The sequence below is a fragment of the Mercenaria mercenaria genome, chromosome 7 (genome assembly GCF_021730395.1).
Source record: "Mercenaria mercenaria strain notata chromosome 7, MADL_Memer_1, whole genome shotgun sequence".
Lineage (NCBI taxonomy): Eukaryota > Metazoa > Mollusca > Bivalvia > Venerida > Veneridae > Mercenaria > Mercenaria mercenaria.
In genome coordinates this window covers 68,906,385-68,931,844 of record NC_069367.1, presented here as the reverse complement: position 1 = coordinate 68,931,844, position 25,460 = coordinate 68,906,385, and the positions used below count along the sequence as shown (strand labels likewise).

Below are 25,460 nucleotides of genomic sequence, written 5' to 3'. Positions count from 1 at the left end.
AACGTAACAGCGGTATACTACTGAATGTAACAGCGGTGTACTACTGAACGTAACAGCGGTATACTACTGAACTCCAATGTAGAAATGCTACAGGTAGGCTCCAATTAACATCATAATTCACATGCCGATCCATTGCTCCTTTCCGTTTTGGTTTCGGGTTTATCCCGCGACCAAAGTTAAAGTGTATTTCTGACAATCGTAGCATCTTTATTTGATTCCAAGTCACATCCAAAGGATGTTCATGTGCTACACAAAATAGTCCCATTCATGAACAATGCGGATGAATTATCAATGAACAAGTAGTTCTTATTCAACCTGTATCCACTCACACTGACCATTTGATTATATAAGATCTATCAATGATAAGGTATTCCAGCCCATGGTTACATCACAAGCTGGGTCAGGCAGAGTTCATCTTAGATATGAGGCACATTAAATTTGTATTTGTTTCTCATTCATGTATATTCATAGACTGGCATTTAAACAGAAAAAAAATCTACCAAAAACCCGCAACCATCAGACATTTCAAGGCTTTCATTTATTTCTGTTAACATATAAACAATGAATGTTCTGGTTTATATTCGCTGTATTCATAGTAACATGAAACCATGAACAGAAAATTCGGCAAGGCAACTAAATGAGAGTTGAAATTATGTGAGATAAGAACAACAGCAAGTACACAATATAAAGCTGTGTGCTAAGTAACAGGGCACCTAGTAATATCTAACACAATATACACTTGCCTAACTTCGCTTGATATCTGGTATAACTTAATAGCTTTGTCTATTCATAACATATCTAATGTTAGGTATAAGGCCAAGCAAAATTGGGTTATAAAATATTTTTATCGTTTTTTTTCTATTTATTCGATTGAAAAATGCCAACAGATAGGTAATGAAAACTCGGATACAAAATTATACACAACTGAACAAGTTATAAAAATATATCCATCGTACTGATTTTTTTATGAAATTCAAAGTATATTATTAAAGAATTTGTGACAAGAAGCTTGTCCCGAATCTACAATATAGTACTGTCTTACACTGTAGAAACAAAGTGTGGTCTAAACTTAATATCTCATGTACTGTGCAGTAATTGTTCAAGGACTTGCTTTAAAGGCGATTTATGCCAGTTTGTTTTTTCGCAAAAATCAATAAAATGTGGGTACTGTAAAATTCAACAATAATATAAACTAACACAGTCTCTTGTAATTCTAATTTTAGAATGGCTTTTTATTAATTTTATCATTGTATACTAAGATGATACTATAATAAACTACGAGTTGAGTTGAGTTGATAAACATTCGACATATGAATTTTGCAAGGTATCCTAATGAATAACCAAAAACATTGTGCAGAAGACAGAAAACGTAAGCAAAGCTTTTGAAGTAATGGATAAAATAAACTGTTTCCTTGTCTTTTTATAAATATTTAACACTTATTTTTACTCATTTGATCATTTCAGTGTCATATGTTTATTATGTTCTAAACTTCACCCCAAACGTGGGCGTGTATCTTTAACGTCTTAGCTATCACGCTAATACGTATGCATACTTGTACTGACTCATGTAGTTAATTACTATTTTACTCACCAAAACACGGGTTTTGCGTTCATTGAGACTGCAAGAAATGTCCCCGTACTTGGACCCAGTGGTGTTATACTTTATAATTCTTAATGATCATGGAATCCTTTTATATCATTGTAATACTGTCCACTTTAAAAAGCCGATTCTAGGGGTGTTCACTAAGATAAGATATTACTACAATCAGCGTTCTTTAGACTGATTTATAGAATGACTGGTATTGATTTTATATCTCAAGAAAGAAAAATTCTTGTTACGATCAATTTATTACCGTTTTTTGTCTCGATATTGTCTCAGTACTGTAATGATTTTAGTATGCGTTTATTCAGAACCGTAATTTTAAAGATAATATTTGTGCTGCCTCGCATGTAATTCACTATTCTCAGCAAAATACAAAGAGAGAGAGAGAGAGAGAGAGAGAGAGAGAGAGGGAGAGAGAGAGGGAGAGGGAGAGAGAAACGGTTATCGTAACACACTTCCACTTGTGCGGTGATAAATGAGCTATTTTTCTGTTTTTTTTTTTTCCCAAACTGTGTAAAATGTAGTACAGCAGCTTCGAAATAACACTATTTTCCTTTGTAAAGGTCGTTTGATTGTGAAACATGTTTAAAATCTTTATAAATCGGGAACGTTTTAGAGAGATATAAAGAGGGATTTTATCCATTTTATTTAGCATCTAGTTTTTCAAGTAAGTGAGCAATAGTTGTGTCTAATTATCCAATATCATACAGGCTATAGATTTATTTATTATATAGATTTGTATAGATTTCATAGAGCGGTGGTTCCAACGCTATGGCGGCGGGGAAAAAGTGGATCAGTATGGCCGAATGACGGTATTTTTGCGATCATTAAATCTGGTAGATTTGAAAAGGTCTGAAAGGTCTTCGTATATATTTATTCCTCATCTTAGAAAAGGAGTATAAGACGTATTATTTGATATGTCAGTGTAAATTGCATTCTTTAGGAATACCTGTTACTACAATACATCGAAATGTTTCATAGAGTTTATATGCCGTTAAAGGTAAAACAAATAATAATCTAAGCATTAACAATTTATTTGTTCAGCTTGGATTTTAGCATTTCCAATTTAGCTTTATGTCTTGCATTGATTGGTTCAGTGCTCCCTAATAGTTCAAGGTCGTGTCTTGTATCTTCGCCTTCCTCTGCATGTACACTATCATCGTATATCGCTCTTGCGTCTTCTGCAGTAAATGGATGTTCTTCTTTTGATGATGTTTTGGAACCTACTTCCTTTTCATCTGGCTGGTTATTTTTTGCAAGATATCTCTTTTTCATAAGCTCTATGTCATCAAGGATAGTATCAGATACACTCGCTAATGTTGATCCCATCATAGATTCATCTTGGTACTGTGGATTATTTATAATCCAGTCTGCATATTCTTGTCTGTCCTTCTCAAGAATTTGCTCCAGATTTATCATTTTCAGTAAGTTGTCATCTAATCCAAGGTCCTTAATTTTAGAAATGTCACTGAAAACATCGTGCACAGCTTTAGAGTCTTCATTAGAATGATCATGACCTAGATTAGAGTCACCGTGCATGAGTATCCCGTGCAGATCGTTATTTGGTCCGATTTTATTGCTATCTTGTTTTGATTCAGCTGGCTCTTCATGTGTGTGGTCTTTGCCAGTTTCAGTGTCTCCATGCATCATAACTCCATGGAATTGTTTTGCAGCATCTTGAGGTCCAACTTTCCTATCCTTATCATTTGTTATGTCAGTATCTTCTCCCAGACCTTCCCTGTGTTCATAGTTAATATCACCATGCATTAAAACACCGTGCATAAACCTTGAATCAAACGGTCCTTTGTTTTCGTTCTCGCCTAAATTTTGTTCCTTATTCCAGTCATGATTTGTATGTGTACCCTCTTCTCCGTGCATTCCTTCGTGTATTACCTCAGACAAATCTTTTGGTCCAGCTTCTGAAACTTTTTCAGGAAGAACCTCTTTATTCCCCGTATGATGTTCCTTTGCTGTGGAATCACCGTGCATTAAGATGCCATGCATTTGCGCTTCTGCGTCAAGAGGACCTTTACGGGGATTTTCAGTATCAAGAACTGCTTTATATCTGAGATACTGGTCTTCAGCTGTGTGCTTTTCTCCCTGAGTGTCGTCATTGTGCATCAGTACACCATGTAAACAGTCCATGCCAACACAAGGTCCTTAAAATATAAGAATATCAATAGTGTCGGTTATACACATATCTAACAATTGTAAACAATATAACATGTCTTTTTTGTAATATTCAGCGATTATCTTGACAAACATCTAATAGTCGACACAGCAAAAGATTTTGAAATTATACAATTGTAATTTGTAAACGACATAAAATATATCAGAGATTGTAAAGTTATGTCCTTCAAGGACAACTAAATATATTTGTAATGCGGTTATTTGGAAAAGATCGATGGTTTTAAACTTTATAAAAATCTATGACGATGCTGGTTAGGATATTACTACCAGAATCATTGTTGCAAAACAGCACTACATCGAAAACAAATACTAAAAGAAATTGAACCGTTGGTATCAAGATCATTTCTATTAAATCATCAAAAACTCAGTTTACAGTTTATTTAATACTCTCAGCACAAATACAGTTGTGACATGTAGATATAACCCCCCACCACCCAACCTTTTATACACACATACACATCAATTTGCCAGGCTGCAAACAAATATAAAGGAAATTGGAGATGCAGAAAAAACGCATCTCTGATTAGTGTAAATTTGACTTAGACTACGTGCGAAAGTGATCGCAATAGCTCAACCTGAGCTACAGGTCCGGATTTATGTAAATTTAAAGACAACTACGTAGAAAGCGATCTCAACAGCTTACTCTAATGTTATATTTATACAAACTAGACTGAGCTGTACGTAAACCTTTAGACTCTGATATTGTCTGTTTCTTTACAACTTTGCAATTCACATACAAACCTTTCTGAGCCTCAGCTTGTTGGTCCTTTGGTTTCATTTGTATTATGTCCAAAAGAAACATAAAATTGGCAACAATAAGCGCACTAGTCCGTAATATCATATTCTTTGCAACAATTTTTCTCAAACTGTAAAAATTCTAAAGTATTATCAACTGTTTAATTGTCCAGTCGTCAAAAAAATAATACGTTTAATGTAATTATTAATATTATTTATATATTGATCAGATAATTGTTTACGTAGCCTTACGTTCAAAACATAATCGAACGTGGTATTTTCATCAGAAAGGGTTAAACAAAAAGTTTAAGTTTTCACATAGCACCGGAACGCAAAAATGCAATTTATATTAACCATTACTTCATTTCGTTGTTCCTTTACAACCCCGCCCCCCCCCCACCACACACCCCAAAAAATATCTAAACTTCTTTGTCCAGAGTTACTGTCCGCTTTGTACAAACAATTCCAGGTACCTCTCTTTTTCTTCGCTTTAACGAATTTGATGTCATTGCATTATTCATGAGTTGGTCCTTTAGAACTTTTGTAACCTACCATATTTTCAAACACGCCCAATCAATGGCCTGGTAATCCTCTTGCTGTAACAGATGTATGCCGCATTATATGGTACAATTCACAGGCGATAACTTGACAATTGTATACACAACAAAAACTACCAATACGAATGTGATTGAATCAGAGGATTGTTTTGGCTACCTGATCAGCATACATTATCTTCTAAATAGCCTAACATACGTAGATATTATGTGTCTTCTATGTAATTCATTTTATAAATCGTTCTACAAACAGTAGGCTCTCGGAAAGATCGCTGGTTCCGAGAGACACTTTCGTACCATCAGTTTGTACTTTGATGATATTTGAACACACTGAAGCCTATTAAGGTCATTGGATACAATTGTATATATTGTGATTATGACATCTGTATTGATGAATATAAAACTGTTGATTATACAATGGTATAGAATTGCGATACATGTCGATAAGTGTTAGGCAGAACGGGATAATCTTGTTAATATACCATGATCAATTCATGAGGAAAGACAACATCTGATATCAGTTTTTCTCGTCAGGCTGTCATGTGTACAACGAATGGCATTAATTATCACTCTACATCTATACATAGCCAACTGTCACAAAGATATTATTACAAGAAATGACGCGTATAAACAGTTCATATGAATAAATCAATTCCTTTTTACATCTGTATAATGCACAACTATTATTGATGTAATTGATGCAGTTACAAGAAAAATTTCAAGAAAACGTAAAGAAATTGTGTTTAAGACGATGCCATTGTTTAATCGTCTATAATACATTTATAAAAAGGAAAACATAAAAATAATAAATAGATCAACCTCGTCAATCCAAAACTCCGTTACTGCACTAAAATAAAATGATGGACTTAGGGGTTTTGTCAGAGAATGCAGTAACCGTTTTAAAAGTCCTCATCTAAAATTATCAATATGAGTTGCGTTGGAAGAAAGTGTATACAGTATATCCTTTCCGCAGCCTTAACGTACTAAAACGTATTAGCGTCTGATGGCCCTTTCACGCTTCCGTAGAAACAACATTTATTACACGAAACTTATATTGAAAATATTTCTGAAATGTCTAGGTCTGCAGCTCTCAAATACGGTTATATCTTACATCTGAGGCATATACTGACACTCTCAGACAACATCAAAAATGACATTTTGAGCGATTTGATGAAGTTCCAAATTTATCAATGTACCCTTGGTCCGTTACGGACCCCTGTGGGATTTCTGTTTATCCAGAGCTCAAATGTTTTTTCATAGATTAAAAGCTGACATGCTGTACTAAAGCCCAGGTAATTTCAATTCGTAATAAAGTGCTGAGAATTGGCTCCCCAATAGAAAAAATAAAAAAAAAAAAGTCCACGCTCATACATTTAGACGGGGTGACCCCTGCGCGTGACCCCTGACTATCTACGAATCAAAATGCGGCTTTCGTTTTCAAGTTTAGCATTTCTACTTTCATTTTATTTACTTCCGGAAATAGCTGAAGGTCGGGTGACGTCATTTTCTGTGTTGTCAAAAACATACATATGCCTGTCGAGATTGCATAAATATGTGCTGGCCGTCCTAAGGATATAACGCGGACCACAAGCACACTTGGTGCAAAAATTACACTCGAACATAAAAGTTATGCAAAACCCTATTACCTATTGATAAAAGCAGAACAACTTAAACATGTCTATATGTGAGATGGTATTACTAAGAGAATGCAAGTTAAGCTGTCGTTTACGTATGTGTGTTGTAATTTGTAATACTTTTTCATAAATCACTCCTGTGTTTCTACCAGATGCGTAATTCTCCCGAATGTGGGCTATATTTTTGTCAGTGCAAATGCTCTGTGAGCAACTTCGCTGGTTAAGGCTGCGGCAGCAGAATATAAAAAATGTAATAATATTGTCTCGTAATTAATGGTTTTTGAACCATTTTTTGTTTTACCAGGGTTTATTCGTTTCATATTTGCGGTGTTCGTGATTTTGCCGCTCATTCGTTTGGCTTCCTGGCACGGACGCACGCTGATATGCGCCGGTCTTGCGAGATAAGCGGCCAGCTGTTTGAATCGTTTGTTACTCCTTGCTTAACTATTCCAGTGAAATATAGGGTTTTGTCATAAGAACAAGAACGTAAACAATACAACTCACCTTTAATTCTGTATATTAAATTGAATATTAGCAATGCATGCATACACGGAGAGCTAGGGCGGTATCCATTATATGTCAGTAGATATGTGAGAATAATTAAGTGTTTGCTTAAAGTATTAGCTTAAAGTGTTAGAAAGTAATAACAGTGTTATAAATGTATTATAGAAAGTTTTTTGTCAGAATGTCAATAGGTAAAAGAAATTGGGCTAGTTGTGTTAAAACTCTGTTGTATCAGCATGGTTTTGGATACTCAGCAGTGTACATCACCAAAGTTATTCATTTCAGAATTTAAACAAAAACTGATTGACTCTTTTACACAAGAAGGAATGAAAATAATGCAAATAGGGTACTGCCTGTGTATAGATATTACCTGGATAAAATGATACCTTAACTAAATTCATTGTTTACATGTGGAAACCGGGAGATATGGACGTACTCGTGTTGAAGGAAGCGATAGACTGTGCCTTGTGTGTGGTGAAAAAATATCATTTGACTTTGATTTGTCCTAAATACGCCAAAGTTTAAGAAAAACTCTAAATACCACAATGCTACTGAAAGAGACCAAGTATATGGAAACTGGTTGAACTGTTTAGTGCCAAAAGTAACAACACTTTTAAAAAGCTTTCGACATACAAAAAGCATTAAGAATTAGAGATTCTTTATCAAATTTTCAGCTGGATGCTTGAAATTTTTTGATCACTCTTTTTTCATCGTTATATGTATATTGTACACTTATATGTTTATATATGTATGTATGTATACCTTGATTGACTCTTTCTTCATACATGCAATGAATGAGGAACTTGTATGTTTAAATTCTAGAAATAAAATTCTGTTCTGTTCTGTTAATATGTAAATGCTGTTATGAACTGCTGTACGTAATGCATTCTTGAGCCGTTCGAAATACGACACATGCACGTAAAGGGAACAAATCAACATTTGTGTAACTAAGGCCGCAAAATACATAATAAACAGATTTTCTTTTTATCAAATCTGTTTAAAATGGGTCTCTTAAATGTAACTTGATATACTTGTACTGTTTTGCAAGAGAGTTCATTGATAAACATAGATAATAAAGAGAAATAGAAGTAACAGGGATATTTCTATAGTATATAATTACTTTTTAAAGCTGATCATTTACTTCCCTTTCAGAGAGCAGCGAAGCGGGACAAAATCATTCAGCCCATTGCCTGCTTTGAATAGAGTACTATCATATTACTTTATTTAAATGTTTATACATGCTCAATAATAGTTTAAAATTCAAATATTTGATCTTGTTACGTTCGTTTATATGCTACTATTGTAATTTGCTGAAGGAATATTTAAAGTAATCGAATAAATTAGCGCATGTGTTTAACATAATAGCCTGGAATGTAAAGAGTTAAAGTGACTTTACAGAAATGAAAGTATAAACACATTAACAGATATTTTGTTCAATCTTACACACCAGAATATCGACATGAATCCCCTGGTGAGTTTATTTTCTTGCATGTATTCCTTTTGCTGAAGCTTATAATGAAAATATTTTATTTAAATTACGCATCTATATACAAGTGAATGTGTCTGTATTCTAGCATCGAACACATACACAGGCATGTTTGTGTAAACTAACAGAACTTCTGGTATAATGTGTAATGTAGTGATGGTTTTATTTTTCATCTTAAATGGTTTGAAAATCAATAAATCTTGCCCTTATTGATTATGATTTGTAGTACTTAAATCTTCCCAATGCTTCCTGTTCGAGCAATCAAATAGTAAAAGAATAACAGCTTTATGCAAAATGACTTAGTCATTTTGAAGATCCTGATCGATCAAGTTTTAACTACAAAAGCTATGAATACTGACGTCAACGGCAAGGTCTTGTTCAAATTATAGAACAGAATGACATGATCACATTTGTTAAGTCCTTCATTGTAATTAAGAACACATGTAAGGCATTTTCTTGTTATTATAAACTTTTACGCCACTTACTACCTGGTTATCTTGTGTGACAGTATAGATTATATGAAACTATTTAATTTCAAGACTAAATTTCAGAAAATAAAGGTACGCGTGTGATTTAAACATATCTTATTTCATATTCTTTTCGTAGCTTAATTACCAGTATTTTCCATGAAAGAGGATCGGACAGGAAGCTTTATATGTTTAAGATTTTCCACTCCTTGTTATAAAAATGTGCATACATACTTCATGGTATATAATATATCCGGGTGAATACATGTACTTACCTCATCTAATAGGGTTTCATTAAAACGCAATGTCAGTTTTGCTAGTTGTATATGTTATATGTGTCATTGTATATATATTTCCTTTGTACACTGTCCGCTGTTGTATTGTGACTATGTTTGTCATCATGGGCTTTTTAGCCTATTTGATTTGAAATAAAATGTCTGTCTATAAATACCTGTGAAGAAAATTAAAGTAATAAAAATATTTAATTGAACTATAATAATGATATCAGTTTATTCATATAATTTTAGAAAAAATCAGTAAAACAATCAGGAGCAATTAATATAATATGTAATTTTAAGAAGATATTGCTTAGGTGTCTCTGATATATATTGTACACCTATCGATTGGCCGCTAAACCACTCAATAAGTGTTTTATTACATGACAACAGAAATACGTTTTTCTCATTTTCATTTAACATTAGCCCAGAAAAGATGTTTTGAACTATAGTCCGGCCAATTGCACAACTTATTAACCGGCAATTTATATATAGAGTCATATAATAAAATATACGTTAATATACATTAAAATTATCTGTCTGTCTGCGATGTTACACTGGAAACAGCAAAAATTACTACGTTGGATTCACATATAGTTCAGAATTTGCTTGAAAAATATAGAATTTTATGTGGGACTGCAAAATAGTTCTTAATTCATTTTGAGTAAATTTTGTTCAATAAGTTGACAGTTGCATTGTATTAAGTCTATAGCTGCAAGCTATATCCCTGTCTGGAGAGATAAGCACAATAGTAATTTCAGATAAAAACAAAAATTGTAAAAACATTGCTGAATACATATTTCAACACTATCTGGTTTAAAAACATATTTTTGTAGAGACACTTGGTAAAAAAACATCTGATGGGCAATATTTTTTTCTTACTTTGATCACATGCTTTTAGGTTACTCTTACTATGAAAACTTTACCTATTGCAGGCAAAAACACAACGAGAAGTTATCCGCCAACACAATGAGGTGAGTTATATTTACGTTGTTAAAACATCAAACCTTATATATTCAACGTGTTGAAAATAATACGTCACAGTCTAGATTAGGACCAGAAGTCTCCTATAAGATGACGTTGCTAAAGTGGACGATAAAAAGGGGTTAATCAAACGTTTTAAAATTTTGCTGACAGCCTCACAACATGAAAAATGTTTCGAATCTGTTTAAGCTTTGAAGAAAATTATCTCGATTTATACGTACAAGTATATTTTTCAAGTTAAAAGTCAATGTTGACAACATAAAACATGTAGAAAAGTACAATACAGTATAATATCAATTAAAATGGATATATTCTTCTTCAAGAATCGCTACTTTGTTTTTTATAATACAATTTCTCATAGCGAGACACTTTCGAAGAGGCACAAGTGGGAACTCGCACAGATGATGTCTCCTTTGAAATGCGACCCGAGCACAAAGAAAAAAGGGTATGTAACGTACCATTTCCTAACTTCACATTATAGTTTATTAAAGAAATATTTTTAGCAAAAGATTTCTTTAACACTATTTATGCACGATGGGCGGTTACACGTCGGGCGTAATAATTGCACGAGGGCGCAGCCCGAGTGAAATTGTTTGTACGACGTATTACCGCTCGAGGGTATAAATAGTGTTAAAACACTCTTGCTATAAATTATTTCGATTCTAATATGCCCTTAATCTAAAATAGTAGATGAAATATAGAAGCGCTTTTTCTCGGTCGCAACAAAAACTTTGACGTCACCGCACGTTAACGTGACGTCATTCTAGTGTAAGGGTGTTTTAACAGAGACAAGCATATTAGAATTTGGCTTGTTGCATTGTAAGTGGTAGAGATACATAACATTAAGATTATATAGTCCCTATGTAATACATGTACTGACTACTTGATGAGATTTGGTATTTGAATGATTGATAAGTAAAACGTAGTCACACAGTAATCATGTTTGTTAGCTTTTATATATCTTAATTTGTTATAGGCCTAGCTTTAATTTAAACAACATGACGACTCAAATATCGTACTGCATGTATTTTATTTTATGGTACAGGTCTATTTTTTGCCAAAATGTTTCCTGCTGATGGTAGCTGTTATGGCACTACTGGCTGGAGTAGTTGTTCTTATTTATTTCTACAAGGACAAAGAGTCAAAACATGGTAAGACAAAAACAGTTAGAACCATTACTTTGGCGATAATTTGACACGCACATTAATGATTTATTGGCTTTTTTCAAAGGTGCTCAGGGACGATGGGAGTTGGGTGGGGTGTTAAAAGTGAATGTTCAATCTAATATTAGTAAATTACTAAATATGTTTCTGTTTGTATTCCGTGGCGTCCACAACTTTACCAATGCGCATCGAGTATTAACCAAAATTTGATGACCAGCTGGATTCACTATGTCTCCCTGAAGTTACGGCCCTTGAATTGTTCAACATGACGAAAATTGACAGTGTCCATTCCCTAACATGAGCAGTTTTTGTCCACTGTTCACCAAACTGGAACACACTGTTTGAGCATGATATCTTGGCTGAGTTCGTTAACCAGACGAATTATCATAGAGGCTCTAAAGTCATGGCTCTTGAATTATAATATTTGCAAGATTTGATAGAGTCCGCTCTTTAACTTGAGTAGTTTTTATCGAGTTTTCACCAAGATAGGTAACAGTATTTATGGATATGATGTTTCGGACAAGTTTGATGAAAAGCTTAATACTATGTGATTATTTAACAGTTTTGAGTATAAAACTTAATTCTATCGGACGAGTACACAACAGCAATAATCGATATTTGGACGAAAAGCTTCCATTTGGTTGAAAATATGTAAGCGTGAAATAATCTCAGTTATAGGTTAATGTTTATTCTAATATCAAATGTAGGTTTTCGTTTGTATTTGCCAGTGAAACGAGCATGTGGCGGCGGAGGACGGGCGGCGTCCGCAAAAGTGGCCCGCTCTCTTACTTGAGCAATCCTTATTAAACTTGGTCGCAACTCGGAAAGGTTTGATTACCAGCTGGTTTCCAATAAACACCAACCTGGGTCACACCTCGACCAAGTTATATAAAAAGCTGTATTCTCCCAGTCACTCTTGTGTTACTGTCCTTGAAATACTAAAATTTGCGAATATCGACAGTTTCCACTAACTCACTTATGATCAATGTTCTCCAAATTTAGAATGTTTTGGGCCTGATATCTTGGTCAAGTTCGATTACAAACTGTATAGTTTTTGCCGCTCTTGAGTTGTAGTTCTTGAATTAGTCTAAATTGAGAACTAGTCTTCGCAATAGGTAGAGTATTTTAGAAGTCAAAGGTAATTGGCTGTGACGATTGTGTCAGTTTGCAAGTCTTGTTTAATTATAGACTTCCTGAACATGACTATCTCAAATACATGTCTTTAATAAAAAGTATATCCAACAGAACTAAAATAAAAAATCAAGATAGAAAATGTACCTTTAACTTCAAAAAGAAAAGCTATTTTGAAAAGGTTTACGGACATAAAAAGGGCAAATAAATTCCTATATGAACATCAAATAAAAAAAGAAACACTAACAAATAAAGCTGAAACGAAATGGGAGAATATTACTTCAAAAGCAAATTTAATATGGAAATTAATATATAGGAATATCTTTACAGCAACGATAGATAGTACATTTAGAAACTTCCAGTACAAATTTATACACAGAATAATAGCGACAAATAAACTTCTACTAAAACAAGGCCTTATCGAATCAAACCTTTGTGATTTCTGTCAGATGCATGTTGAATCCATTGAACATCTTTTCTGGGAATGTCCACATATACAAACATTTTAGAGAAATTTGAGAAAATTTCTTCAACAAAATAACGTGCAATTAGAACTCACATATGAGATAGTGGCCTTTTTAATTACGGAACCAGTTCTACAAGGTCAAGCTAAAAATGGTATCATTTTAACAGCAAAATTTAATAGCGTTACAACATGACAAATTAAATGAATATTACAATAAATGGAATGGATTCCCTCTACAAATAACTACATAATATAAAAACTCTCCCTAAAATACTTTTAGATTAGAATATTGCAGTTACAAAACGTAGATATGCAACACTATATCTGCTGATATCACATATGTATATATGGATATGTGTGAGTGTGTGTGTGATTGCGTGGGAGGTTGTTTGTATGAGAATGTGTGTCTTTGAGGGTGGGTGTGAGACTAGTGTGAGATTTCAAAAGAGATTTCCTGATGTACATTAAACAAATGATAGTATATGAGCATCATGTTATAAAAAGGAAAAAAAAACAGAAGACATATATTCGATATTTAAAACTAGTTGGTAAAATTGTATATGTATTTTGTAAACGTTATTGTTATTGTCTGTATGATGTACATGGAGAAAACAGTAAATAATAAAAAAAAGTCTTGTTTAATTGTAAAATACAAATAAGTCCATATCTTAATTACAATAGAATATACCAGATCAATAAAGCGCCATTTTCATGACAAGTATGTTCCAAGGCGCTTTACATACAATATGTTATGAACAGCAAGATAAAGGGGCTAATATCTACCTGATATTCTTCTGTTTTAACTATATCTTTTTTTCTGTTTAGAATTTCGCGGAGATATACAACCAGACAAAATACCCGAAGGTGAGCAAGTGTTTTTGTCAGTACTACTTTTGTTGTTTTCTTTAACTTTTATTCTACATGTATACAACTAGACGAAAATGTCGCTCTTACGTAATATCGCAACAATTTACTCTCTCTCTCTCTCTCTCTCTCTCTCTCTCTCTCTCCCTCTCTTTCTCACCCTCTCCCTCTCCCCCACCCCCTCTCTCTCTCGCATTTGTGTAGTGTCAACGCCCCTTTATAGTTTTTGTGTGTGTAACATTACAAAGATAATAGATCAATAGATAAATAGAAAGGGGAAGACAAAAACGTTGCTTCATTGGAACTGATTTTTGTACCTTCACTAAGTCTCTGTTAAACTTTATAGTTAAACTTTATAACTGATATTGAGAAATTATATAAGTGAAGTGACATTCTGATATTGTATATTTGTAAAATCCCATTTTAGAGATACTGTCCCATCACACTGGTTACAGCTGCTTTGCTCCTTATGAAATATACCTTTCGTATTTTCAGATATGCTAAATTTAAGCAATTCATATGTCATTTTGTTTATTCCAGAGGCAACGTTTCATTAAGCATAGTTTTAAGAAGTTTTGATAAAACTTTTAATACTGAGATCAAGGCGTTGTAAATGGTATTGTTAACTTGTTAAGTATCAAGTATATCTCTAATTAACTTCCATACTATCGGCCCAGCCTTTATAAGCCTTTAGGGTGGTATTATAAGTTGATACCATCCTACGAAAAAAATCGTGTTCTGTATCTTATTGTCCGTTACATTGACTGTCTCTGAAGATTCACAATTTTGTTCAACGAGTTTTATAAATTCAATCTGGTAAGACACAAATATGACCGGTTAAATGGAAAATATATGGATTTAGGACTGCGTTTTATTTTGTTTACTATAGTATTACTTTTGAGTATTTCTTAAACGTATACAGCCAATAAGTAGTCAATAAATAGTTCCATTTCATTTGTGACTGCATTATATAATACTAGTAACGACAAGGCCCTTTTCTTCACATTTCACAGAAGAATGTCCGGACGTTTCAGTGATCCTTGGTGAAGATGTTGTTATAAGATGTAAACTCCGTGAACCTGTCCCTGGAGAAGTTCATGCTATATATGAGAACCTGATTGACGCAGTATGTATAATCATAAGAATCTGTCCCTGGTTGAAGGTGTGGGTGGAAATATCTGGCTCGATGGCAACAATTAAGGCGGTAAAAGATGCCGTGCAGCGTCAGCGCCCGAGATTGACATCCGCACATTTAACTGATGACAGATTCTTTCTCTCTTTATTTAATAGAAGAAATAACATGAAACAAAAGCTTTTCGTTTAAGCACTGTGTTATTTATGTACAGTGTGAAATTACACATTCATTCCTAAATTGTGAGCCATCTTACACCTCGAGGTTTACCAGCACAGGCAAAAATTACGGGAGAATCCTGTCTTGTATTCAAGAATATTTTTCTGATTCATTTCAAAGTGAATTCTGAAACAAAAGTATACAGTAAATTATGAACTACACTTTTGCTTGGTCAAACTGGCTAAGCAGGGGCGGATTAAACACTTTGGTTTGGATGTGGGTGGGTATTCCATCGTAAGAAGTTCTTCGGATAGTGGTAGCATATGTGTCCAATATGCACTTTGTCTTCATAAATGAACCTGAGTATTTGGTTCCTCAGCTCTCCTCACACCGGATTCCAAATAAAATTCATAGATATCTTCGTTGACCTCATGTTCGTCCTTTACAGTAACCTATTATACTGTTTGCGGTGAAAACGAGGCACAACGGCTTCTATAATTGTTTAGGTCTTCCTGCTTTTCCCACGCAAAATATATGCCTTTCAGAATTTAAATAAAGCGCGTGAAGGCTTCACCACCTCTTCAGGTACCACACCTAATAACCATTTAAATATTAAGGTGGTAGGTGCCACTGGCGAAAATGATTCTTTGTGAAAACATATGGTTCGATGATGATTTCACAAAAACAAAAGCAACAAATACAATCTGAAACACCTTACACCAAAGATAGTTTTGTTTCGTTTGAAATCGCACCGGAACAATCTCGTCACGATCTAATGACTTTTAAGCTTAAAGTATGATACAAAGTCTTAAAAGTTGCGAAACGTTATTTAAATGAGGGAGCACACGGTCAGAAGATAAATTAAGTTGCACTATGTAGGAGCAGTATAGTTTACTCTTTAGCGCATGCATTATTACAGTGTTATTGTTGATTTCTTGATTTTTCTTTTTATTTTAGACAACTGAGGACTTTACCTGTAACAAATCTGGTGATAACATGAATGTAAACTGTAAAGCAAAGGGGAAAGCGAAGTGTAGTTCCCATAGAAATATAATTCTTCGCTTCTTTGATAGTTACGCAAATGACAAAAAAGTACTGCTTATTAAGAAGGTCAAAGTAAATATCGTAGGTAAGTATGATTTTATTTCTATTTTGAATTATATCTTGATGTCATGCATAAGGTACGAATAGTTTTGTTTGTTTATTTGTTTTGGGTTTTATGCCGTCTTTCAACAGTATTTCAGTTATTTAACAGCAGGCTAATAACCTAACTAGTGTGCACCTTGTTACCTCATGAAAGTACTTCCCCTTGACAAGATGTCAGTTAAAAGTGGCTTATCATTGTTTATGTGACTGTGCCTTTATAAAACATTACATTGTTATTTCAAATGGACTTCAATTAAAAATGAGTAATGTTCCGCATACTTAGGTGAAAATGCTGGCTCAGTATTGCGGTCTTGTGCACCCGGACTCGCTTGAGTAGTTCATAGGTTCACTGGCTGTTGACGTGTCTAGATCGACCGAAGTTTTAATAGCTCGAACGTTATTCTCCTAGTGTAGTAACTTGATATTTTTCAATATTCTGAATTATGATTTTATGGTTTTTATGGTAATAAATTTAGATATTTTCAAAGATACCTAAATAATTAAAAAAAGATCCTTCTATCTATTCTGAATGGTGTATCATTGGTATTTGAATCTTGCATATTAAAGACGCAAGTCTCCAAAAAACCAGTCACTAATTAGGCAATTCAAACACTAACTAATGGGAACAAAAATAAACTCATTACATTGTTAATTTCAATTTCAGTGCCAGACATTTTTCATGTTGCTACAATCGAACAGATATACAACACAAGCATCTCACAGTCAGAATTCCATCTGAAATGCGAATACAGAAAAGACTGTACAAGTTATCAACTTGGATTTTTTGGGAATGATAAAAACCTGGCAGGTATACTTAAAGACGTAGTCTTTCTCCGTTAAAGATTCTTCATCCCGCCGGCTCAGCTCAATAGGGAGAGCGCAGATCTACGGATCGCAGGGTCGTAAGTTCGATCTACGGACGGGCCGTATGTTCTCCGTGGAGATTTGATAAAAGACATTAGGTCTGAAATCATTCGTCCTCCACCTCTGATTTATGTGGGGAAGTTGGCAGTTACTTGCGGAGAACAGGTTTGTGCTGGTACAGAATCCAGGAACACTGGTTATGTTAACTGCCCGTGTAATGAAGTATTTCGACCCCCATAGAATAATGACCCCCCGGTCATTATTTTATAGAAAAAGTGACCCCCCGGTCATAGTATTATGACCTCCAGATCATAGTACTATGACTCCCCCACGTGAAGTAAACTGAACCTCACGAAGAATATTGACTCCCATAAAAAAAAACGACCCCCGGTCATTTGGTCAAATTTAGTGAAAACTCATGTATCTAAGGCCTAATTGCTGCATTTTATGCCCCCACTCGGGGGAGGGGGGCATATAGATTTGCCCTTGTCCGTCCGTCCGTCCGTCCGTCCTTCCGTTTGACCATTAGCCTCAGATACTATCACTTGACACAGAAATCAGAGCATTCCGCAACGGGAAAAGGGATTCTATTTCTAGACGCTGTATCTTGGTGTATACATTTTTTTCAGGAAAATAACAATTCACAATACGTTCACAAAACACACCAGTGTCAATAATCCCTACAAACTTCGGTATGAAGTAATTCTTCAGAAGAAAACTGCACAAGAAACTGCTAGCATAGAACTTAGTATTAATAGAAGTTGCAATACTTAGCAGTGGCAGTAAAGTACGGTAGCGGCAACAATAGAAAGTAGTAGTAGTAGTAGTAGTAGTAGTAGTAGTGGTAGTGGCAGTGGTAGTGGCAGTGGCAGTTGCAGTAGCAGCAGCAGCAGCAGCAGCAGCAGCAGAGGAATAAGTGACAGCAACAACAGCAGCAGGAGAAGAAGAGGTAGATGTACACGACGTATTAGTGGAAGCAGGTATAGTAGTATCAGTAGTAGCAGTTGTAGTAGTAGTAGTAGAAGTAGTAGTAGTAGTAGTAGTAGTAGTAGAAGAAGAAGAAGAAGAAGAAGTACATGTAGTAATAGCAATAGAAGTAGCGGCACCAGTAGTAGTAGTACAATCAAAATGTTAACTATTGGCAATGGAGGGTATTAGAGTTGTAGATCTAGTAAAATTGTCCGTTAGGTTTGGTGGGGATCACTTTTTAATAGATATTATCGTCGAAAGTCTTTTTAGGAGCCGGTGTTTTACACGGAAAGAGTAACTTTTTTAAATAGAATAACGTCCGGGAATCGATATTGTATGAGAGTTCGAATGTAGTAATTTCGGCAGTGAGTATTTTACATGGAAGGAGTCACTTTTTCTATAGAATAATAACCGGGGTCGTTATTCTATGAGATTCGAAGGGAGTCAGCTTTAGGGAGTCAGTATTTTACTTGGAGGGGTCAGTTTTTCTATAGAATAATGACCGGGGGTCGTTATTCTATAGAGTTTTCAAAGGGAGTCAGTTTTTTATAAGGGAAGTCAATATTTTACAGGAAAGGAGTCACATTTTCTATAGAATAATGACCGGGGGGTCGTTATTCTATGGGGGTCGAAATACTTCATTACACCCGCCGTTACATAACTGAGATACTTTTGAAAAACGGCCTTAAACCTAAAACTAACAAATAAAATAGATTCTTAAACGCGGTTTGAATTAGATTTAGACCCCAAATATATCAACTGAAGTTATGAAACTTAAATTGATTAACCCAGGTTGTGCTATCTTTCAATAATTGTCATGTTTTGGCATTAAATGTCATTATCAGTTGATACGTTTTGATTTAGTATTTTATAAGTCAATCAAAATTCCAAGACATGATAGGAAATGCGTTATATGTACTACACAAGAAGATGATTTTCACATTTTGTTAGAAGGCAAATTATATAAAGTCCTTAGAGTTACATTTAACACACGTATTACTGAAATTTACATAATTATTACCAAAGACAAATCATTCAATAAATGTTTTATTACATGACATTAGAAATAATTTTTCATAGATTTTTTGATATTTTTGACTTTAGCTCCGCAAAATTTTGTGTTGAATTAACACAAAATATGATACGGCGATTTGTTTAAGGATTCACAACATTTATTTTTGCTATTTTTACACTACAATGTATTTTGTCATTCTCTTTCTATTCGTTTTCTAGATACTAAATCCTGTACCACCACGTTCTCGGACGAAGACGGTTATACTGTAGCTTGCAGTGCTACTGTATCCAGTGCAGTTATCTTAGAACATGGTAATCAATCAAAACTGTACTGTCAGTTAATGCATGGCACAACAGTGGAAAAGCAAAAGGAACTGGCATTACCTTCTTGCAACGACTATGCAATACAGAATGAAAGTATGCTATTAAAAGACTTTGTATTCATTGTAAAATCCATGTTGGTTTTACAATGTTATGATATTTTGAGAAATTTATTACGACCAGCTTACAGAGACAAAGATTCAATATTTGATAATTGTCTTGCAGAAAACGGCCAAGATATATAATAGATTGTTAAATTATTACCATTTATTACACATTTAAAAGTATTTGATATGTACGAATCAAAGATAATTGCTTGGTGTTATATAACTGAGTGAATAATCAAGTCTCAAAACCCCAGCACCTGGTTAATAAACATCTTGCAAGTCTGCTTACTGAGAGTGGACTCCAAACAAATTTAAAAACGAACATAGAGTGGACTCTTAAACAATTTTTATAACAAAAAAATAAATGTAAGGCTTATACATGTATTTGTTTTGTAATGTCATCTCTATTGTCTTTTGTTTCAGAATGCAACGCAAATACAACAGAACTATTTGATTGCGAAGACATATCAGCAACCATGGAAAGCTGTACCCAGCAGTGTTTGGTGGCGAATGAATGCTTTTCAGCACGGGTTCAAGAATTATCCAATTCCTCAAACCCTTGTCCCTGTGCACTGAAATGGTGTAGGCGAAGCGGCGAGGACCATACAATAGACACTTCTGGGATCCTTTCTTTCGATTATCTCTGTCCTTCTGCTCAATAGCTTTTTGTAGTTGTGTTTATTTCTGTTTCCTTGATCAAAGACCATTAAAGCGATATAATTTGGACCTAGTTGTTGTACTCCTTTCTGTCGACTCAAATGAGGAGGAACAAGACAAACCAGTAAACAGTCTTCATTGTGCTTTGTCTGCATAACGGAAATCTTAGATCCACGGAGAGACTAATTTGCAAAAGTAATTTTTCAAAGTATTAAAAACATAAACGAAATACAATTATGTGAAATCTTATAGCTTCACTGGATCAGTCTATTGTATGCATAGCGTCGGAATCTATTATGCTTGTACGATATTCTTGTGTTTGATTTCCTGATAAAAACTGAAATTAATTTTTATGTATACAACTACTGCAGTTATAGACATTTGGATGTCAATAGGTAGTAATTATAGATATAGTATAGTATAATAGATGTATAACTGCTGACCGGGGCAGTAATTGCCATATTACATACCGCGGTGCTACAAGAAAACTGATGGCGGATGTGTGACTGTCGTGATGATTTGAGCCACTTCTATATTTCGAGTGCTTGCACCTGAAACGCTTCTTACGAATCAAATGAGTGTGTTTCAGCAGGGTATACGATATTTATATCTATTTATTCTCTACAAGTTGTTGATGTACATATGACTATCTTTTTTATTAGCTCACCTGAGCCAAAGGCTCATGGTGAACTTTGTGACCGCTTGATGTCCGTCGTGCGTCGTGCGTCCGTCTACAATTATTAAAAACTCTTCTTCTTTAAAACCACAGGGCAGATTTACACCAAACTTCACATGATTCTTGGGTGTCCCCCTTTCATTCAAAGAATTGAATTCCTCATAGAACTCTGGTTTCCATCACAAGTAAAAGGAAAAACTTGAAAATCTTCTTGCCCAAAACCGCAAGGCGTAAAGCCTTGATATATGGCATGTGATATCCACTACCAAAACTGTTCAAATTATGCCCCTGTAGTGAAAAGAGGTCCCGCCCCGGGGGTCCTAAATTTTACATAGACTTATTTAGGAAAAAAATCTTATCTGAAACCACTAGACCTAGGCCTTTGATATTTGGTATGTAGCATTGTCTAGTGATCTTCTACCAAGATTGTTCAAATCATTACCCGTAAGAGAAAAGAGGTCTCGCCCCGGGTGTTCCAAGTTTTAGGCAGACTTATATAGGAAAAAAAATTAAAAAATCTTCTTGTCTGAATTTGCAAGACTTGGGCTTTTGATATTTGGTATGTTGCATTGGCTGGTAGTCCTCTAACAAGATTTTTCAAATAATGCCTTTGAGGTGTAAAGAGGCCCCGCCCAGGGGTCCCAAGTTTTACATAGACTTAAATAGGAAAAAAAATCTTCTTGCCTGAAACTGCAAGACCTGGGCCTTTGATATTTGGTATGTTGCATTGCCTAGTGGTCCTCTACCAAAATTATTCAAATTATGCCCCTAGGGTGAAAAGAGGCCCTGCTCTGGTGGGTCGGAAGTTTTAAATAGAGTTATACAGGAAGAAACTTTTGAAATATTCTTGTCTGAAAGTTTAAGGCCTAGGCCTTTGATATTTGGTATGTAGCATTGTCTAGTAGTTCTCTAACAAGATTGTTCAAATAATGCCTATTGGGTGAAAAGCGACCCATCCCCGGGGGTCACTTGTTGTATGAGTTATATAGGAAAAACTACTTCAAAACTTATCTGATTATATTTCCTAGACTGTTTAATTACATTTACCTGGTGACCCCAAATAATTTAGGGTCACTTGACAGTGACCTTTACCTACTAAGCTACATTCTTGTTTTTTAAGATAGAGCCTTGAAATTTGGATGTCATACACAGTTTTGCACACCGGTCTTAAAACTTACTTTTAGTGACCATGAATGTGACCCCCTGACCTACTTTCTTAATATTTTAGCACCAGTTTGACATTTAACAACTAGGAAAAGATTTCAATGCTTTCTTATATTTGACTTTCTTACCTGATCTTTACCACTTGTCTATGTAGCTCATATTACTCAGGTGAGCGATCCAGCGTCATCATGACCCTCTTGTTTTGTTTTGTGTACGAATGTCCTGGTATGCATACGACAAAATATCATAATATTCGCAAATCATGTTTACGAATGTTTCTAATGTTACAATACAAACCACATTCTAGATTTTGTGATCTATCAGGAGGACCCAAGCTAACTTTCCGTAGCTGTTTAGGGCACTGGCGCAAGACCAGAAAGAAAATGCCTCTGTACATATTATACCCTACCCCAAGGTATTCTATAAGAACTATGGTCATGAACGGGAAAATATACTAACCCGTTTCAATCGCGCATTTCATACCTAAAACACGCAGTTCGGTAAATGTGTACTGTTGATATCAAACAAGTGGTAATGTACACTGGCGCCAGATCAGAAAGAAAATGCCTTTGACATGTTATACCCTACCCCTAGGTATTCTATAAGAACCATGGTCATGAACCGGAAAATATACTAACCCATTTCAATCGCGTATTTCATACCTAAAACACGCAGTTCAGTAAATGTGTACTACTGATATTAAACAAGCGATAATTTATCTTCCATCATGCACCAGTCACATTGTCTCAATATTGCATATTGCAGAGATACTCCATATATTTTATGCTTTAGTCAACGTTACAGAAAAAACTTGCGTGAACTCCCCTAATGAACATCCGGTCTAGAGGTCACGGTAGTGTGCACATGTTAAGCGAAATGTAAACAAACAAAAACAGAATGCAATATATTCACAGTTTTACGATAAGACTCGAAATGATGAATGAAATTCATCTTGTATATGATTTTGAATTTGAAATCATACATTGGTATACATCTATTCTGTTTATTTAATTCATTTTGCACATTTATGCTGCATATAAACATTTTAGCGTACACGTGTAGTAAAATGACGACTGACATACATTTTCACATCAGCCAACCAGAGTGTGTCTGTAATCTAGACCGGAACTTCACCAGGGAAGTTCAAGCAAGTTTTTTGTGTACCTCTGAAAAAACTGCAAACTACACGTTGTTTTTCTAAGATAAGAAGTATTGAAGAAATGTGACCGGTACACAACGGAAGATAAATTACCATTTGTTTAATATCAATAGTACACATTTACTGAACTGCGTGTTTTAGGTATGAAATACGCGATAGAAATGGGTTAGTATATTTTCCCGTTCACGACCATGGTTCTTATAGAATACCTAGGGGTAGGGTATAACATGTACAGAGGCATTTTCTTTCTGATCTGGCGCCAGTGGTAATTTATCTTCCATTGTGTACCGGTCACATTTCTTCAATACATCTTATCTTAGAAAAACAACGCGTAGTTTATAGTTCAACGTTACACAAAAAACTTGCTTGAACTTCTCTGGTGAAGTTCCGTTCTAGATTACAAAACCATTCTGACTGGCTGTTGTGAAAATGTATGTCAATCGTCATTTAACTATACGTTTTCGCTAAAATGTGAAAATTCAGCATAAATGTGCAAAATGAATAAAATAAACTGAACAGATGCAGACCAATGTACGATTTCAAATTAAAGATCATATACAAGATGAATTTCATTCATCATTTCGAGTTTTAGTGTAAAATTGTAATTTTTTTAAATTCTGATTTTGTTTGTTTACATTTTGCCAAACATGTGCACACTGCCGTGACCTCTAGACCAGATGTTCATTAGGGAAGGTCACGCAAGTTTTTTTCTGTAACGTTGATGAAAGCATAAAATATGTTAATAATCTCAGCAATATGGAATATTGAGACAATGTGACTGGTGCACGATGGAAAATAAATTATCGCTTGTTCAATATACTAGGTACCCATTCAACGAACTGCGCGTTTAAGTTGAGAAATGTACGATTGAACGGGTTAGTATATTTTCCCGTTCATGACCATGGTTCTTATAGAATACCTAGGGGTAGGGTTTAATATGTACAGAGGCATTTTCTTTCTGGTCTGGCGCCAGTGGTTTAGGGGTACAGATTAAATAGAACTGCATGAACCAGGCGCTTAAACACACTTCAAGCTCGTACGCTGGATATTCTATACCCCTCATCGGCCATGCCAGTTAGCGGGACGTGAGCATACAATGTAGGAAGTTTCCGATTTGCTGGAGAGGTTAACTGTATGACTGGTGCATTAAAATAGTTGTTTCCCCTGAGCTTGGTTACAGATCGTTTGCAACACTGTGAACTGAGGCTTTGGGCTGGTAGCAGAAAGGTTAAAGATTTACAGAAGAAGAAATAAAAACAATTTTCTTTATACATGACTGCTCGCCATTATCACTGATTGCATCACTTATTACATACTTAATATTAAAATTGATTAACTTCTCATAAGCTATGACAGAAGTTCTGCATTACATGAATGGTAAAATTACGCTAAATGACTGGCAGTATTTAAATAAACGGCGGTTGAAGATTTATTCTAATAACTTTACAGATAGTCGAGAAAACATTGAAATTAAAATATTCAAACTAGAACTAAATTTAACTTGAGCAGTATAATATCTGCCATTGAATTTAAGAAATTCGCTGATTTAATTAAGGAAGTCAGATAGAATATGATTTGGACACGCACTGGTTACCTACTGACTTACTTTACTTGACTTCCTGGTCGATAATGCATATTGTTTTCAAATTGTTTTGGTGGCAGAAAAACACAAAAGATTAGTATACGAAAGACGTACTACGAACGCCCGGTGGTGACTTCTCGCTTCATATTTCTAACTTCATAGTTCACACTTCACAGTTCAGACTTCATAGTTCACAGTTCATAGTTCACAGTTCACAGTTCATACTTCAGTGTTCACACTTCAGAGTTCGCACTTCATAGTTAGCAGTTCATACTTGACAGTTCACACTTCAGAGTTCACACTTCATATTTCCTAGTTCATACTTCACAGTTCACACTTCTTCTTCTTCTTCGTACAGATTACTACACTGTCAGACCAGCAGTCTCGATGAAACTTGTGGTTTGCCGCAGATCCTCAGTGCCTCCATACAGTTTCTGGTGGATTGCGATATCTA

The 25,460-nt window shown here is 34.8% G+C and overlaps 2 protein-coding genes across 2 annotated transcripts; one reads left to right on the top strand and one right to left on the bottom strand.

Annotated features, from left to right (window-relative positions):
• Positions 1-2,463: 2,463 nt before the first annotated feature.
• LOC123553981 (uncharacterized) lies at positions 2,464-4,758 on the bottom strand. The gene is made up of 2 exons (XM_045343787.2): positions 4,535-4,758; positions 2,464-3,762 (listed from the first exon to the last, which is right to left on the bottom strand). Exons 1-2 carry the CDS (start codon positions 4,632-4,634, stop codon positions 2,636-2,638), a joined length of 1,227 nt encoding a protein of 408 aa, XP_045199722.2. The 5' UTR covers positions 4,635-4,758; the 3' UTR covers positions 2,464-2,635.
• Positions 4,759-8,400: 3,642 nt separating this feature from the next.
• LOC123553982 (uncharacterized) lies at positions 8,401-20,494 on the top strand. Its single transcript, XM_045343788.2, has 10 exons — positions 8,401-8,691; positions 10,384-10,422; positions 10,794-10,877; positions 11,478-11,583; positions 14,018-14,056; positions 15,070-15,182; positions 16,305-16,476; positions 17,158-17,301; positions 19,560-19,757; positions 20,192-20,494. The coding sequence occupies exons 1-10, from the start codon at positions 8,680-8,682 to the stop codon at positions 20,428-20,430; spliced, it is 1,146 nt and encodes a 381-aa protein (XP_045199723.2). The 5' UTR covers positions 8,401-8,679; the 3' UTR covers positions 20,431-20,494.
• Positions 20,495-25,460: the final 4,966 nt, after the last annotated feature.

What these genes read in the sequence shown, in the direction of transcription:
- LOC123553982 (XM_045343788.2), top strand. An exon ending in ACCAGACAAAATACCCGAAG is followed by an intron (nt 14,057 to 15,069) that starts GTGAGCAAGTGT and finishes CACATTTCACAG; the next exon opens with AAGAATGTCCGGACGTTTCA. An exon ending in GAATGATAAAAACCTGGCAG is followed by an intron (nt 17,302 to 19,559) that starts GTATACTTAAAG and finishes TTCGTTTTCTAG; the next exon opens with ATACTAAATCCTGTACCACC.
- LOC123553981 (XM_045343787.2), bottom strand. Translation starts at nt 4,634, where the DNA reads ATGATATTACGGACTAGTGCGCTTATTGTTGCCAATTTTATGTTTCTT. An exon ending in ACAAGCTGAGGCTCAGAAAG is followed by an intron (nt 3,763 to 4,534) that starts GTTTGTATGTGA and finishes TTATATTTTAAG; the next exon opens with GACCTTGTGTTGGCATGGAC.